The sequence below is a fragment of the Bicyclus anynana genome, chromosome 10 (genome assembly GCF_947172395.1).
Source record: "Bicyclus anynana chromosome 10, ilBicAnyn1.1, whole genome shotgun sequence".
Lineage (NCBI taxonomy): Eukaryota > Metazoa > Arthropoda > Insecta > Lepidoptera > Nymphalidae > Bicyclus > Bicyclus anynana.
In genome coordinates this window covers 16,684,121-16,702,239 of record NC_069092.1, presented here as the reverse complement: position 1 = coordinate 16,702,239, position 18,119 = coordinate 16,684,121, and the positions used below count along the sequence as shown (strand labels likewise).

The following is an 18,119-nucleotide window of genomic DNA, read 5'->3' as shown; positions in this document are numbered from 1 at the left end:
GTCTGTCTGTCTGTCAGTCTGTCTGTGGCATCATAGCCCCCGAACGGATGCAGTGACGTCAATTTTTTTTATAAATATTAAATATCAAATATCAAATCCTTTATTTGCTGATACAGTTCACAAAGTTCTTAACAAATAAATATAATCTGTTCTGTATCAAAAGGTGACTTATGCGCGAGTGTTCTTAGACATATTTAATGAAAATCGGTTGAGCCGTTTAAAAGTTATGGGGATTAAAAATGGAGAACTAAGAACCAAAACTCGGGTAGTGTCTCAAATGAAAACGTAATGAAAGAGAATATTGATAACTTGTTCAAGAGAGTAATTAATATTTTATCAAAATTTTCAAATAAAAGTTATGTAAATATAAAGGATCTCCGCTAGTCTATAAAAAACGTGACTGCAATGTTAAACGACTCCATTAAAAGATATCAAAAATCTGTAAAACAATCCATCCATATAGATAACTGAAATACGTAAATATTTAGACAATCGGACATCTCGTCTGTATCTCGCAGGCTGAACAAGATGATTTGGCAAGTTATCTTGTCGAGCAATATCTCGCCAGATGTTGTGTTGCGCTGATTTGTAATAACGCGTTATCTGTTGATGCGTCACCCGGATACGTCTTCGATGGTGTTGGACAAACAAAAAGTTTGGTAAGGGAAAAATTTGTGTGGAAAATTTATTCGTGAAACGTTACTGTGTCAATTTTAATTTTACAGCATTTTCTGCGGTTCAGGAATTTTTCAGGCACTGTAGAAGATTTTCCAAATTGCTGAAAGGAGATACCTAGTCTCCATACAAACTCGGGCCCAAATTATACGAATGGTACAGAGCTGAAAATTAGTTATAAATTAGGACAATTAAGGACAACTCATGAGGCTAATTTTCAAAGAAATCTTTATTTGCCTAATCGGTTAAATTAAGTGTCACAGGTGGGCAATAATTTGTATACCTTTGACAAAAAAAAAAAAAATTGTATTATTAGTGTCAAACTGACAGGCAAAAGTTTTAATAAAGATTTGACAATAACTTGACACATTTAGTGAAAATACGATAATACATAATGTCAAAACCCTAGGAAAACTGACATAACATTTGACAATGACATTTCATTCATGGATTGACTTTGACATTGACAGCCCGCGTTGGCAAAGACAATTGACAATCAGTGAAATGCGCATCTAAGAGTAGGTATTCATAAATAACTACGGTTGGTGTGAAAATAATGAAATCAGCCTGTTTTCCCTGTTGGCGAATATTATTTCGGCTAAGAATCTAATGCAGTAATCTAGTAAAATATACAAGATCTTTAATCGTTTTTCAGTTCCGTATCGTTCTGAAAACTGGGCCCAATTTTGGACTCAATCTCTTTTTTAGGGTTTCGTAGTCCACAAGGAAACCCTATAGTTTCGCCATGTCCGTCTGTCTGTCCGTCCGTCCACTACTCTTTAGCTTTTAAGCGGTTGTTTATGTATACGTGAAAAAACGATTTAATATTTTTAGAACATGAAATATCTAACGTCTACTGAAAATGAAAATAGGACGTGGACACTTGCGCCCGAAATAATATATTTATCATTTTTACTTTATCGTAATTCCGTGATAAGATGTAAATGTCAAACAAATCTTCACATTTTATACATTTTGCACGCACGCACGTAGGTAGGTACCTATAGGTAGGTACTTATTGTACATTGATACTGGATATCTACTTCACATCGACAACAAAAATCACAGGTGATATAAAACATAAGATAATAATAAAAAAATAAAGATTACCGTAGACAGGAGATTACAGTTATTATTGGAGTTACACTCAATAAAGTATCGGAAATAACATTAAATAAAAAACCAATTACCTACTTATTAGATGCAATCGAATCATCCATTGATATTACAAGGTGTTGAGTGATCTTTCTGATTAAACATTAAAAACTTTGTCATACTGATCTTGGGATCTTACATTGACAATTTTAGACTTTTTGAAATTCAAACTTTTTGAAGACAAAACGAACCATGAACCGTATATCTTATTTGTAATTTTAATAACATGAGTACTTCTACAAAATTTTGAACCTAAAGCTAATTTTTGAATCATTGAGTGTTTGAATTTTCACTACAGTGAATTTGAGCTTGAGCCATTGTCACGATTACTTACCAAAACTAATTTATTTTTCTTAATTAGAAAATGTATTTCCAAGAAAGCTCTAAACAGTATGAAAGTATGTAAAAGATTGGAAGCCAGAATATGTACAATTTCGTATAAAAGGCAAAACTTATTTATCCCCTGAAGCCAGAAAAAAAAACACAAACATTTCGCGTCCCGCTATTGTCCGGAACGGAACAAGTTCATCCCACCGGAGGCGTCACGGACGATGGATGGCCTCTCGAGGGGTTCTCGGGCCTTTCATCCCTTAACAGAACCTGCCAACAACGGCTTACACGCGATTGTTAGCTCTAACACCCTCATCATACGTTGCATAATGGAATGATTGTGTTTGATTGACAGGCTGACCACTGTGTATTTTTTTCGTCAGTGCTTTTGGAAGCAACGTCTTTATTTATGGATATTTTTTTATTTAAGTGAAATGAGTGAATCCATTTCATTTCAAGCACAAAATATTTATCTCTAAAAGTACGGATAGCCGTGATAGCCCAGTGGATATGACCTCTGCCTCCGATTCCGGAGGGTGTGAATTTGAATCTGGCATGCACTTCCAACTTTTCAGTTGCGGCATTTTAAGAAATTAAATATCACGTGTCTCGAACGGTGAAGGAAAAACATCGTGAGGAAACCTGCATACCGGAGTATTTTCTTAATTCTCTGCGTGTGTGAAGTTTGCCAATCCGCATAGGTCATCCGTGGAGTATTGGCCTAACTCCTCTCATTCTGAGAGGAGATTCGAGCTCATCAATGAGCTGAATATGGGTTGGTAATGATGATGATGATAATGAATGAAAACGATTGGGACCAACAGCTGAACGTGCTCTCCAAGGCACGGGGATGTAACACCACCAACTTTTTCCCTAAGATATTTTACTGAATATGTCTTAAAAGAATGTCTCAAAACCCAGGATTCAAACAAAGGGACTCATGATCCGAAGCAATATAGGCTAAACCTAAAGGACCAACAATAAATTCAAAACTCCCGGAAACTGGTCTTCTTCTTTCCTGATCAGCCTTTTTATGAGCACCAAATGCTAAGAACTCTATGTAGGTATCATGTAGTTAGGTATAATTAGGATTTCTACTGTGAAGCTTATTTTTTTTTCAGTTTTAAACCTTTGTTTTCGTTATTATGAAATATAAAAGATAGTCCCAGTTTACGTAAGCTGTAGATCGTAAACATAAAGCAGTATTTTTTCCGCTCGGCGGTGATCCGTCACCGTCTACTGTCGGGTAACGCCGGGATGAAATTATTAATACTTTGCTACACCCCCGCACCCCGCACCCCGCACCCCTGCCTCTCCTCCCTGCACTCCCAGACCTGTCATATTGTATTTCGTTTTTTTTACTTCACTTTTTGTAAAGTAGCTATTTAGTATTTAATTAACTTAGCCACGTTTAATTAACTTGAGATTTAGCAGTGTAATTATGTAGGTATTGTGAGGATAAAAAACTTAAAGTAACGGAAAATACACGTGAAATCCTAATTATAGCTAATTACGTGATTAATTTAAATATAGCTAATTATAGCTAGAGTTCTTAATACTGTACTGTTGAATCTATTACGAAAGATCATTTTTACCCCATATTACATATCCTCTGACTTTTAAGTTTGAAACAAATACTTGTCCATCAAATACTTTCCAAATAAGTAAATACACTTCCACTTTTCTACTTGTTACTACTTTTTCCTATTAGACAACCTTCGGGAGTATAGGAGTAACTGGTAAAAATCTTTTTTAATAGAGAAATATCCTAATTGTTTAATAATTCACTGTCTCTTTTCTGTCACAAATTAGTTCTAATTTATTCTTTACAAGTTAGCCCGTGACTATAATCTCACCTGATGGTAAGGGATAAGATGGAAGCGGACTAACTTGTTAGGAGGAAAATGAAAATCTACACTCCTTTCGATTTCTACAGGACATCATACCGAAACGCTAAATTGCTTGGCGATACGTCGTTGTCGGTAGTGTGGTAACTAACCACGGCCGAAGCCTCCCTCCAGCCAGACCTGGACCAATTAAGAAAACCGCAATCGGTCCAGCCGGGGATCGAACCCAGGTCGGACTTGTAAATCCACCGCGCATACCCACTGGACATCGTCACCCAAATCTCTTTAGGAGAAATTGACCCGACAATTTTCTATGTAGCTACATCATGAATTTCTACAAAAAAAAAACTGCTACTCAGATTGCGCCTCATTATCAACACATTTTCGGCTCACTGCTGAGCTCGAGTCTCCTCTCAGAATGAGAGAGGTTAGGCCAATAACCACGCTGGCCCAATGCGGATTGGCAGACTTCACACACACAGAGGATTAAGAAAATCTCTGGTATGCAGGTTTCGTCACGATGTTTTCCTTCACCGTTTGAAACACGTGATATTTAATTTCTTAAAATGTACACAACTGAAAAATTGGAGGTGGCATGCCCCGGACCGGATTCGAACCCCACCCTCCGGAATCGGAGGCAGAGGTCATATCCACTGGGCTATCACGGCTTCGAGATGCAGATTCCACCACCATATTGTAATGTCGTTAACTGACATTTCCATGTCAAAGGCTTTTAACTATCGTGTTTAGTAACTTAGCCAATAAATTAATTAACAGGAGCAGTAGCGGCCCCACAGACCCCGTCCATCCCTCGGTGTAATCCTTTCGTCCCGACAAAGCAATCTGTTACAATGTAGCAGTAACATTCGTCGGCGGTGTCCGGTCCGATATTAATTCGTTTTATTGGACGCACTTTATTACATTTTGTGACAGACACATTCGCGGTGTTAGGAAATCCTTGTTAATACCAACATGTACAAAATACTATTGTATACACCTATTTGTTTTCGTTAAGATTTTAAAGACTTATGTCCGACATAATTAGGAAACACTTTCTTACATTTTCAGGAGATATTCAATTAAGCATAATACTATACTATCTCCAATATTTTGATAACTGAGCATGGTATTATAAAACAATGATAATATTTTGTAGGGTTTTTATTGCATGGATTTTGCTAGTAGGTAGTTCGGTCAATTAAGACATTCGAAGGTACATAAAATCTCAACAAGCTGAAAATCAGTAAAATTGTACAAAATATAATTATAAACAATGTTTAAACGTTCCCCATCATTCCCGTGTATAATTGTCACGGAACATAAGATAATTTGCCCGTCAATATGAATTGTAGCTCTCGTATTCGGCTCACTATTGACGAAACTCCTCTCAAAATAAAAAAAAATAATAATTTGAAGAAGACTTTTGAAACGTATGTTTGTAGTTATGAAAGCAAATGAATGAATGAAAAAGAAAGATTGATGTCCGATCCGACAAGAAATAAATCTGCCGATTTTTGCAAACTATTCAATTATAATTATAATTAAAATACTTAAAATTATAATTACAATAGCAGTATATCGCTGAATCGAACAGATATCCGTGTATTATACTTGTACGTAGTACACGGCATATGCTGAGCTGTACACCCTTTCTTTTTAAGGGTTACAGACAGACATGCTGTCATAAGGATAGGGTACTGACTGTCTGTAACTTTTAGATTTGAATAAATTTATTTTCTTTCTTTCTTTCTTCTTTCTTTCTGTTTTAATGTCGAATTTGATTAATTGTCGAATTTTTGTTACTTTTGAGGAAGTCTAGTTATTGGTTCTTATTTTTAGGATTGTTTAATTTATACCGAACATACCAATGATTATTCTAAACTATAGATCGGTTACGTCCCTACAAAATCACCGCAATAAGTGATCCGAATAATAGGATACAAAACTGAGCGTACACATGCAGAATTTTGTCTTTAATTCCATTATTTATATAAATACATATAGTTTTTACACTTCCTGAACACACAACTCGACATTGTAGAAGATATTCAGGTATTATTTGTTTAAATAACGTTCGTTGTTGACCACAACTAACATTGAGATGTGGAAATATCCTTTTTTGAGTGCCTCATTTTTCATCACCTGGTACCTACCACACATCTAACAATATTTAACATCATTATTTTATACTTCCTAAACACATAACTCGACATTATAGACAATATTTAGGTATTATGTGTCTAAATAACTTTCGTTGTTTAATAAGCGACTAAATGAAATTATTAAGACAATTATGCACATATTTTATCCGCCTCAGTTTTGATGCGCTAGTGCCCTGTCTCTAGTATAAAATATCATTCACGGAACCCCAAAAAGGTGTTGGTGAGATGAAGCAGGCCGCAGCCCGCACAGATCCCTTGTGCAAGCGCAGTGTTTGCGCATCAGCACAACCGGCCACATCACTCGGCCCGCTGTTTGCGCAGCGCACTGCGGCCGGCGGCACGTTTCCACTGTAGCACGAAAGTCTTACTACGCAAACTCAACGTCAAATCAGTGACGGTCTAACAGCCTGTTCGATGATCGACCAAAATATTACGTGTAGTAGCGTGAACTTTTGACATGCAAAAATGCACTGCCTATCCTGTACACAATACAAACCGATGGTGGACCACAGAATACATAGTTTGGTCAAGGAACTTCCCAATTTTTATTCAGAGTGCATACTCTGGTAAAAACCTTGTTATCGCCACTGGTAAAAATTATGTCCCAGTTGATAGACACTTATTAGCTTCGTGGCAAACGAAGTTTTTTGAATGGGTGCAACGAGGCTAAGCGACTGTCAAGTGGCAACTTCGTATGTGGTTTATTAACTTTTTATCACAAATTGGCTTTCGCTTGATTACAACGCAATGATGAGGTTTCAGTTAGAGAAAGTTGAATTTTTTTTTAATATATCCGGAAAATAAATAAAAAAATACGTTTTATATTTGAACAGTCGACGGTCTGGAATCTTAAAAACAGAATTCCACGCGGAGTTGCGAGCATCCGCTAGTATCTGCGGTCTCTGAATGAAAATGAATCAATACCATCAGAATGATTACGACATATTGACGTGTGTCAACGGAAACAAGCCCTTGGAGCGGCCGGCATGCGCACACGCAGGTCTACGTCAATATTGACAGTGACGCAAAACCAAAGACAAACTCTTCTGTTTCGTCTATGGCCTGTCCTCAGAGCTGGTGTCGTGTTTCTTTGTTTTATATCCACTCCAAGGATACTTGTTTATGGATCCAATATTTGGTCCTAATATTTGTATACTTTTATATTAATTCAAAAGTTGTGTTTATAGCATGAAAGATAAATAATTTTAAACCTTTGAAATGACTATCGTCATAATAACGAATTTTTCAATAGAATCTTCTATCATACAATAAGTCTTAGTTTCACCCGTGACTTCATTCGCAAGAAAATCGAACTGTGTTGTAGATTTATAAAAGAGAAATATCCATAACATGGAGAAGTTGAAGAGCAACGTTTTCGATGAAAGCTCCCAGACGTACGACTTGCCGATAATAGGTATTTGATACCGATGTCCACAGAAACTTCATAAATTATATACCTACTTAAACATTCCTAATCACTCTTAGGTCTTTAAAATCTATTCGACACGACGCGACGGAAAACTTTGTTTTATAGCATGTATATAGATCTTGTTTTTTTTACGAGGAGGTTAGGCCAAGCTTGAAGTAAAACACAGGCCTTGTTTTATTGATATTACAATAAGACAAAGCTTCTCCGATTTGCTTGCAACTACTTCTACGTCGGGGTATGGTTCGTACTCGTACGTAAACAACGTAGTTTTTCTAAACTAAAGAGGATTAAGATAGAAGATAGGGAAAGGACGATAAAATTTATTGTTTTTTATTACGAATTGGCTACTGGACTGATTTTAAAAATTCTTTCACCAGTGGAAAACTACATTTTCAGCGAGTCATGTACGTTGTTTTATCACTGTATTTCCACGGGAGAACGAATGTAAAACTGCGAGGGATCTGCTAGTTTGTTATCAAATTAAAATTGGTTTAGGTAATAAAATAAGTACAAACGACCAACGAGATTTGGAGAATAAAACGATAAATCTAAAGATACGATCATACAGATCTAGTGCCTAGTGATAAATCTAAAGATACGTGCCTAGTGGGAGTTTTCAATGTTTTCATATACCTTGACGATCGCGTAAACGTAAACGCGAATTTCTAAGGAATCAAAACAGCGCCATCTAGTGGCACAACTGTACAACTGTTTCAATTCCTCATAAATTCTCGTGTACGTATGTATAAGCGATAGTCACAGTATGAAAACATTGAAAACTGCCACAAGGCACACTGGCCATAACATACGATTATAAAGAGATTTAACATCAGGTGACCCGCATAATCGTTCGTCAGCAAAAACCGAACTCACAGATATTCAGTTCTCCACGCGGTCAACAGCGAGCGCGGCTCGTCAAAGGCGCCGCGTGTTTGTCTGTTTGTCTGTAACAGTAGAAGGCCAGCGCGACACCACTAATCCATTACGCGAATGTTTGCGTTGCGTAGCTTGCGCGCTTCGGCTGACGATTTGCGACCCCTGCCATCTCTATGATATGCGCTGTATTTTAATATCTGCGTAGATTTGAAACGGTTGTAGTACAGGGGTTTTTAAAGCTCGAGACATCATCATAAACTTTATCAGTTCATTTTTAATAGCCCATGAGACTTGGTCCTGTAAGTCTCTTCAGAGGGTGTATGGAGGTTGGACCCCACCATCTATCTGCTCTGTTCTGGTGGGCGGGCTTAGTATAGGGTGTTTATTTTGTATAGGACCACTATCATAGAATAGATTTGTTAAATTTATGGTGTTACTCTAAGCATGGTGGTGTAATACCACTTCAACTTTCGGGCTGAAATTAATTGGAATTTTTCCGAAAAAAGAAAATCTTTACATTTCATGGACCGACGCAGAATATGACTGCCTTCACTTAGGAGGACATAGGTTTGAAGTCAGAGGCATGCACCTCCAACATTTTATAAATTGAATATAACGTGTCTCAAACGGCAAAGGAAAAACATCGTAGACCTGTGTACTTGAGAATTTTCTTAATTCTCAGGTGTGTGATTTTTATCTATAGATAGGTACGCATTGGGTGAACGTGGTGGACTATTAGCCTAACCCCTCTTAATCTGAGAGGAGCCTCGTGTTCATTCATCAGTGAGACGAAAATAGGTGGTTAATGACGATGTTGACCCAAAACCTATAGTGATACGAAGCCACGTGTGCTAACTATTGGGCCGCGGAAGCAGTTTAAAAACCTTCATAATACGTAGCTGTATAAGTTAACCACTGCGCCATGGGGTAGCATGTGAGAGGTAACCCGACCGCGTCACCGTCAACGCCGAAGGTCGCTACAGCAGTAATCCATTACGCAGTGTTTGTTAACGCAGCTTGAGGTGACAGCGACGGTAACCCTCGCGCAGGGATTACGCAATGATGATATAGACCTTCTTCTAAAAATGCTTATGGTTTTTATGTATGTTTACTTATACATATCCATGACATCTCTCTCTCTCTCATTACTTAGATTCTAGTAATCGTTTCTTGCTATGCAAAATACATTAAACGCATTTTACAACAACAATCTTTCAAAGAAAGAGTCTGCTCTACGCCATGACGTATTTTCGGAAATTGTGTCTATTCAACTTAGCAGACCACGGTCTTGAGCCGCCTGCATCCTGCAATCGGCTCGATATCCTCGGTCAACCTAGTGACAGGTCAACCACTACACCATTTTCACTATTCCAGCACCTTGGGACCCCATCTTCGGCTCTTCGAACCATAAGCCCATTGCCACTTCTTCTTTGTGAAACATTGTCGGTAACTTTGGTTCCTCTGCGGATCTCCTCATCAAGCAGCGATCTCCATCGCGCGCTGAGAGATTCTGAATTAAAAGAGTAGTCCTTTAAACTAATGTAATTTTAAAAAGATCACAAATAAAATATAAAACAAGGACAAAATTTTGTTACTAAGATGTATTAATATGCCTATGTCTCAATTACGTACGGATACAAGGCTTTAAATAAATCCATTCAGATTTACATTCGAAACGCCAAATTCCTTAATTGAGCAACCCCATGTAACAATAACCCTTTATTTACCAACCAATGCGGGCACGCACTACACAGCCATCAATAACTTCAATATCTGAATTACGCGGGCCATTCCATCAGGCTGATTGTCGAACACTGCACAAAATGTATATTGTCAACGCCCTATACGAAAAAAGATTGAAGCGACTCGGACTGCGCGTTGGTACCGCCACAAACTAGACAGAGATGGAAATAGAACAACATAAATTATTGTATACAGCTCTAATAGCATCTATCTCTTTTGCGACCGATGTATAAATTGGACACGCCGCGCAGACAATGGTGTGTCATAAAGAATTCCAAATTCTGACAGCTAAATGACAGCTAGGGGAGCGCGAATGGATGTCATTGGTTGAAAATTGGACAATACGGCAGATGTGTCGTAATTTTTTTCGTCGTACCATCGCCGCCATATTTGCCTAAATTCTTTACCGAAAAATGGGTGTAAACAGAATGTGGATGAAAAAAATGACCAGCTGACGTCTCCATTTGGTACGGATCTGACATCTGATACATGCGATTACGCATTGAAAAGGTGTTTCAATTTTTGAATTGTTAAGTTCAAGACTGGTAGTGTAGGGACTGTCATTTGTGTTACGCGTCTCTGACATGTTGGAATAAATTACTAATTAGCTAATTAAAATTATCTGAATGTAACTTCATCAAATAATAATAAATTCTTACATAACCAGAATCGTAAAATGTATCACAGCTTCACGAGCGAAGACGTATCCGATTTTCATCATCATCCGAATGTTGAAAATTTTCACATTACATCTGTAACTAAATACCTATATTATATTATAGGTACTAGTTGAATCGTAAAAATTAATATTTTTGTCTCGTATTAGTTTGTATTTAAAGGGGAACTTTGTATGAAAGTCTATTCGTTAAAATTCGAAAGATTAGGGATTTCTACGCTCGACGTCATTAAATTATAATACCCACTTTAAAAACTCAAAAAATTCAAAATTCATTTATTTCAATTAGGCTTTAGTTTACAAGCAGTTTTGAAACGCCAAGTTATGTCATTATTTAATAATGACAATTAAAGTCAAACATTTACAATTAAACTACGCACCTACTAAGAGCCTACGAAGAGCCTAAGTCAAACTCAGGTTTGAAACTGAACTCAGATCAGGCCCACAAAAAATACTATAACACCCTACTATACTAACACGATATACCTACATCAAATATTAAAAAACTAACGGACGCCCGCGACATCGTCCGCGTGGAATTCAGTTTTTCAAAAATCCCACGGGAACCATGGATTTTTCCGGGATGAAAAATATATATGTGTTAATCCAGAGTAAAATCTATTTCCATTCCAAATTTCAGCCAAATCGCTTCTGTAGCCGCAGCGTAAAGGAGGAACAAACATACACACACAAAAACTTTCGCCTTTATAATATTTGTGTGATGTGATATATTAGATAAAATACTCTATTCATAGTAGCTACTTATCCAAAATTAATAAACAGAGCAAACAGGGGCTCCTACATACAGCACTGCAATATACGGCGCAGTACGTAATCCCTTAATCCCGCAGCCGCTCCCGAACTAATATCGCTGATACGCGGATAGTTGGCGAACCACTCAGCGTATCATATACACATATGCCTACAATACGCGCCAAAAAATAGGCAATAATATCTCTGGCACTTTGATAGAGAAACTATTCATCAATCGTTTAATTCTCACACCTTAACTTATGAGTATCATTGGATGGTCAAGCCGGAGCATCGCTTACCATCAGACCTATTAGGTAAGCGATCATGCATCGAACGATGTTGGTACTGTGTTTGTTTAGTTGTATTTAGTAGTAGCCTATATCATAAAAAATGTGAAATTCGCGACAGCTTTTCGAGAATCACCGTTAACAATAAAACTTTAAGCTAAGGGATCTGGCGACTGGAGGCATGATTTCTCATGATATTATTAGCTATATTTAGCTACCGTAATCACCTTCTGGGCTTCCAAACATTCAGCCTTTATAAAATGAAATATGTCTGATTCTTGTTCTAATATTCAGAATCTAGACCTCTATTAATGGACTTTTATAGCGAGAAAATACATGACATTTGACTCTAAAATTTAATCTACATAAAATGGCGCAGTGGGTAGTGACCCTGCTTTCTACTCGTATCTGCTATTATTAAAAGCAGCTCTATAGAAAAGTCTTAGATGATAAAAATAACTTGATTTTGAATTGCACTATACGTTATACGATATGACCTCTGCCCCCTTTTTTCTGGTGTGGGTTCGTATCCGGTCCGGGGCTTGCATCTCCAACTTTTCAGTTCTGTGCATGTTAAGAAATTAAATATCACATGTCTCAAACAGTGAAGGAAAACATCGTGTGGAAACCTGCATACCAGAGAATTTTCTTAATTCTCCATAGGTGTGAAGTCTACCAATCCGCATTGGGAAAGCGTGGTGGACTATTGGCCTAACATCTCTCATTCTGTGAGGAGACTCGAGCTCAGCAGTGAGCCGAATGTGGGTTGATAATGAGGATGATACAATTGTGTACTTAGTTCTATATAAATTTGTAAAATAAACAAAAAAGTAAACTCTGTCTGAGTTTGTTGTGGGCTCATGTCGCACAAGGCGCAATTGGAACCCTCGTAAATTTAATTTTAAGTTTACGACCAATTATTATCATCATTACCTAATAATAATAATAATAATAATAATTTCGAATTTGAATTTATCTCAGTAAGATAGTGATGTGTATTAATTGTGGCATACTATAGTGGCATTTACACGGCTCTGATGAAGCGTAAAAGTGAAACAACATGACCCCTCGCCCCGCGACCCCCTACCCCGTGCCCCGCACCGCTCGCTCAGACAGCACGACACGTAGAACTCAATCCGTGTTTACTTTTCTACAATAATAAACGTCAAAACTTCACATTTACCGTGAAGCGACTGCAGGTTAGGCACTCCTGCGCAGCGGGGCGCTGAGCTTAAGGTACGCTTTGCTGAGGACGTCCCGACAGTTTCCACACTTAAAACAACTAATACGCATTGAACACAGTATGATAAAAGATGCTCGTAAACTAAAAATCTATCTGATTGCATCCATCTTCGTTATCAAAATTGAAAGCCATTTCATTTCATTTCAACAAACCATTATTGATATTAGAACCTAATTCCTTCTGACTGCAATTATCAAGAACAGAATCAGCATTTCAATTTCAATGAATAATTTCTTTTTAACATTCATTCTGTACCAATAGTTGAAAATTATAGGTACATTTATACGTACATGTGAAACATTGTGCAGAAAATTAGAATTCAACGCGCGTGTAAACTATCCCATAAACAGATTCAAATAAATTACGCACGGTGCGTAATGTTAAAACATGGAGCTATTCTACAATATATATTATAAATATAACGTTCTTATAACGGATTGTCAAAAACCGTAATGTAAAGAAGTTGGATTTTTCTGCTTTGCCTTGACCAAAGTATAAACTGCCGCACAAGATTCCAAATCCAATATCTCAGGTTGACTAAAGACTGCATTGTGTGGCTTTTACTAATGTTAATGTAATGTTTATAAATATTGTTATCGTGTGCCTAATAACATGAGTGGTTAACTTAGGTTATAACATTAATATTGGTGGGTTGTACCTATACGAATGATAAACGGTACTTTGATAACCTATATGATAAAACTAGCGGACGCCCGCGACTTTCATAGCGGTCGCCTAATAACTAATTAGCTGATTATAAACCTTACCAAATTTCAAGTTTCTACGTCAAGCTGTTTTCAAAATATTGCGAAAGAGTGACCTCTCGCTTTTATGTCTTTAGATACATTTACTCTGTACTGCCCAGATTCCGTCGGTTTCCAAAAAACGCACCTTAACAGCCAATATCTTTTATCTTTTCCCCCCGGAATTAGAAAAAATTGACACCTGTCATTGTATGCGAGGCGACTGGCGAGCTCCCACCGACATCTCTTTGTAGCGTCGTAAACATATTATGAGACGTGCAAACAAACCCACGGACCTGCGACTGCAAAATTTTTTTTTATTATTTAAGCAGAAAAAGTTTGCGGAGCGACGGCTATTGACATTTCGTTGTGGTCAAATGACATCGACTATAAAAGCCACTATATTTTTTTTATACATCCTTCAGACGTTATCTTAGCCGAAAACTTAAATTATTGATAAAATTATGACTTTAATTTGAAACTACGATCCAATTGTGAATCTGTACCAAGTGGCACGACGATTTTATTACTACGATCGCAATCGCTTCGAAAACTAGAAAAGTGTATGACAGATCTTGACCACGTGACCTGTCGATAGCATGTCAATGCCATACATTTTTCTAGTTTTCGAAGCGTTTGCGATCGTAGAAAGAGAATGCCACTTGGCTACAGGGGCTGGTACCCTGAGACAGAAACGAAAGAACATTCCTAGAGCCCTCTAGCAATGCTACCTACCGAGTCAAACAGAAAACGATCGGTTCACCCGTTCAGAAAATCATTTTTTACAGAATAAGCTAGAAGAGACAGTTCAACTTCTAACATGCTTTCTATTTCTTTCCAGTGCCAAAACTGATGATCCCGCCCGCAGACTTCGTGACCCAGGGTGTACTGGGCAGCCCACAAGACGGCCTGCGAACTCCAACCGGAAACCAGATGCTGGCAAACCCCCTCCTCAACCTGAACAACACGGGGAGAACCAACTTCACAAACAAACAGCTAACAGAACTAGAGAAAGAGTTCCACTTTAACAAATATTTAACAAGAGCGAGGAGGATAGAGATAGCGTCCGCCCTGCAACTGAACGAGACGCAAGTCAAAATATGGTTCCAGAACAGACGAATGAAACAGAAGAAGAGAATCAAAGAAGGTCTTATCGTGGCTCCAGAAGTGGCACCGAGTACCAGTCATACTGCAGTAGGCTCAAATGAAAATAGTCGAGAGTCCAGCTAAATATTACTATACATTTTGGGTATCAATTTCAAAGACTATTTTCGAAGCATTTTGTGTTTTAGGAATTTCTAATTTCCATCTACGATTACTGTAGTCACAAGTTATGGGAAATGTAGATTTTGTCAAATAATTAGAAAATATGGGAAATAGTAAACATAATAATCCTAAACTTTAAAATCTTTGTTCCGAAATCATAACAGACATGAATTATGTTTCTATTTGCATAAAATAAGCAATAAATTTATGAACCTTGAATAATAGGAAAAGTGACAAACTTTCTTAACATAAATTCCAAAAATGTAATAATAATCGATAAGCCTATTATTTTGTAATTTTGAAACAATAATAAATAATTAAAAGGTACTTTATATATTTTAGCAAACTTCAAAAGGTTATTGAGATTACTTAAAAGTTACTTAGCGTAGATTATTTTTTTAAAACAAATGGTTTAAAAATAAGTTAGTAATTAATAAGTAACTGTAAATTATTATGAGATTTCGTAATAGACAACTCATCGTTTAATTTATTCTTTTTTTTACAATAATTTTAAACGTTAACGGTTAGATGTTTTCGTTCTTAAGTATAATTTATGTGACGTCATAAAACCAAAGCTCATTTTTTATTTATTTAGTTAAGGTCAGCAAACTTGAAACAGCAATTTTTGTTTTTAATTAACAAAGAATTATTTACTTCACAAATCCGTGAAGAGCTGAGGTATCCAAGCAAATATACAATGCTCAAGTAAAAAAAAACCTTCTCCTTTTTGAATGGTTTCGGAGTGAAACGTACGTAGAGGGATTTTGGTCAGGACTGGGCGATATTGCCTTTTGAATCAAAATAACGTCCGCGTATATTAAATATCGATTTTTTTAATTTTCATATTTTATAATTACCTATAATTTAGCAAATTATTGATGTAAGTACCTGTCAATACGTACCCATTATAAAAAAAATTGTAGCAAGTTTATAAAGAAAATTCTCGTATGTTATGCACCTACAAATAGAAATGAGTTATCTGCTGACCGTATTTGTTACATAGAATCATAGGTCATTTTCGACATAGAGAAAACCACATTTCTATATTTATTATTATTATGTTATTACTTATTTTCTTTCTGGTTGTGTTGTACTTAGGCTTGGTTTGTTTGTGAGCAGCAGCGCAGAAGTACTAAGATTCTAGAACTAGGCCTATAAAAATGTTGCTGTGTCGAGGTCCAAGTCTCACAGGGGACTCAGACCTCGACTTAGGGAACCTTTAAGACCTCTGGGGTTACTACAGTAATAATATTCATAATAAAAAAATAGAAAAAAAATAACTAATTTTATTTTGTGGATATTTTCAGTAAATAAAATAAAATTTTCCTTTAAAGAAAAATTGTATATTATCTTGTAAAAACATAATTCATTTGCTAACAGTTCGTTACATGTGGGATGGTGCGGGTGACAGTTCGTTTCATTCATGATATTTTTACGCGATTCACGATAATAGTACGTATAATGAACGTCATACAGGCGACTGTCACCGTACCCATGCTATTTGAAAAACACTTTCATTTCTATTTTTCTATTGAAAATGGCCGCATTTAGTATATAGTATTAATAAATAAGTAGGTAATTTCCTATTGTACAGTTTGTCATGATATAATTTATCGCTAATAGAGTAAACAAAATTAAATGTATATATAAACAGTGAAGTTGCAGTAGGTAGGTACGGTTGTGTGTAAATTTTTGTATCATTAAGCAACTAACTTTTAATCAGTAAATTAATTATAACTATTTTCAATTGAAAGTTTTTTATTTATGGTATTTTAACCTTTTATGGTCTTAATATATTATCAGCCCATTTTGACGGCGAACTACAAGGAGAGGGGATATGGGGCTTAGACCCACCACGCTACGCCAATGTGGGTTAGCGAGCTTAGGATGACAATGTTTCACTCCAATGACAATAACAGATGTAATGAATAACAAAGGCACGGGGTGTAACACCACCTACTTCCCATCAAGTGATAAGAAACTTCATTGAAAATTTCTTAAAAGAAAGGGACCTTCAGTACCTTCTAACACGACCCAGGACTTGAACCCAGAACCTAATGATCTCAAACCATATAGTCTAACCACTGGACCAATCGGGTAGTCATCCATACCAATATTATAAACAGGTATTATAGGGGGTTCTACTGAACTGATTTTGAAAATTCTTTTACCACTATCAGATCAGTCGGCATTTGTTTCTTGATTTTATATTTGCTAAATTGTCTAAGGTCCTGGTCTGCTGTGTATAGTTACCACCCTACCGCCACGCGATTTAGCATTCCGGCACGACCGACGACGATAAGTTTGTACCTCTCTCAAGCTAGTTCACTTCCATTTCAGACTGCAGCTTTACAAGTTAGCCCTTGACCACAACCTCACCTGATGGTAATTGATGATGCAATCTAAGATGGAAGCGGGCTAACTTGTTAGAAGGAGGAAGCAAATCCACATCACCCTTTTCGGTTTCTACACGACATCGTACCGAAACGCTAAATCGCTTAGCAATACGTCTTTGCCAATAAGGTTGTAACTATCCACGACCGAAGTCTACCACCAGCCAGACCTAGACTAATTAAGAAAACCTCAATTGGCTCAGCCGGGCATCAAACCCAGGACCTCCGTCTTGTAAGTATACCACTATGCCACGGAGGCCGTCAAAAACTCAGCTTTGGTACAGGGTTTGACATAATTGTGCTAACACGGAAAATTAAATGAAACGTAACTGTTCAATCTATAATAGAGCAAGAGCCCACGACAGCCAGACCTTCGTTATTTTATAAAAGTTGAAAGTTTCTCTGTAGATGTCTCCTATACAGGTAAGAACGACCAGCGACTATAAAGTTTGGATTGTGGTTACCTGGGCAGGTAACAGGTAGTAAAGGTGTATAAAATAGTACTTGAAATTCGTTAAAGTATAAAGCTCAATTTTTTAAT

The 18,119-nt window shown here is 36.9% G+C and overlaps 1 protein-coding gene across 1 annotated transcript in view; it reads left to right on the top strand.

Moving 5' to 3' along the window:
* The window catches only part of LOC112046991 (homeobox protein Hox-B1b-like), a 49,527-nt gene extending 32,595 nt beyond the window's left edge, over positions 1–16,932 (top strand). The window contains exon 2 of the mRNA XM_024083874.2: positions 14,761–16,932. Within this exon, the coding sequence (XP_023939642.1) occupies positions 14,761–15,149 (389 nt within the window). The 3' untranslated portion in view covers positions 15,150–16,932. The remainder of the gene's footprint in view (positions 1–14,760) is intronic.
* Positions 16,933–18,119: the final 1,187 nt, after the last annotated feature.